The sequence below is a fragment of the Corvus brachyrhynchos genome, unplaced genomic scaffold, assembly GCF_000691975.1.
Source record: "Corvus brachyrhynchos isolate BGI_N302 unplaced genomic scaffold, ASM69197v1 scaffold193, whole genome shotgun sequence".
NCBI lineage: Eukaryota > Metazoa > Chordata > Aves > Passeriformes > Corvidae > Corvus > Corvus brachyrhynchos.
Window position 1 is genome coordinate 682,011 of NW_008237087.1, and position 433 is coordinate 682,443.

General features: G+C 66.7%; 1 protein-coding gene across 1 annotated transcript in view; it reads left to right on the forward strand.

Annotated features, from left to right (window-relative positions):
- The window catches only part of AGAP2 (ArfGAP with GTPase domain, ankyrin repeat and PH domain 2), a gene marked incomplete at its 5' end in the record, with an annotated part of 8,580 nt that overhangs the window by 3,181 nt on the left and 4,966 nt on the right, over positions 1 to 433 (forward strand). Inside the window, 2 exons of the mRNA XM_017728685.1 lie at positions 234 to 268; positions 353 to 425. Coding sequence (XP_017584174.1) covers positions 234 to 268; positions 353 to 425 — 108 coding nt within the window. The remainder of the gene's footprint in view (positions 1 to 233; positions 269 to 352; positions 426 to 433) is intronic.

Genomic DNA, 433 nt, shown 5'->3' on the forward strand with positions numbered 1-433 from the left:
GGTGTGACGGGGACAGGGACCGGTGTGTGGTGGGGACCGTGGCCAGGTGGGATAGGGACGGTGGCCAGGGGGGAATGGGCACAGTGGGAGGGGGCTGGTGACCTGGTCAGACAGGGATGGTGGCCAGCGTGGGATCATGTCTGGGTCGAGGGGAATGGTGGCCAGATGGCACAGGGCCACGTCTAGGTGAGACAGGGACTATGTCCAGGCCACCCTACCATCCCCTGGGACAGGGACCATGCCCAGCTGGGATGAGGACAGTGTCCAGGTGGGATGAGGGTGGGGACCACGTCCAGGTGTGGGTATCCAGGCTGTGGCCGGGCAGGTTGGGGGTCCGGCCCTCCTGACTCAGGGTCCCCGCAGTGGCCCAGAAGGCCGTGGCGCTGAAGAAGCAGCAGCAGCTGATGGCGTCCTGCAAGTCCCTGGCCCACCT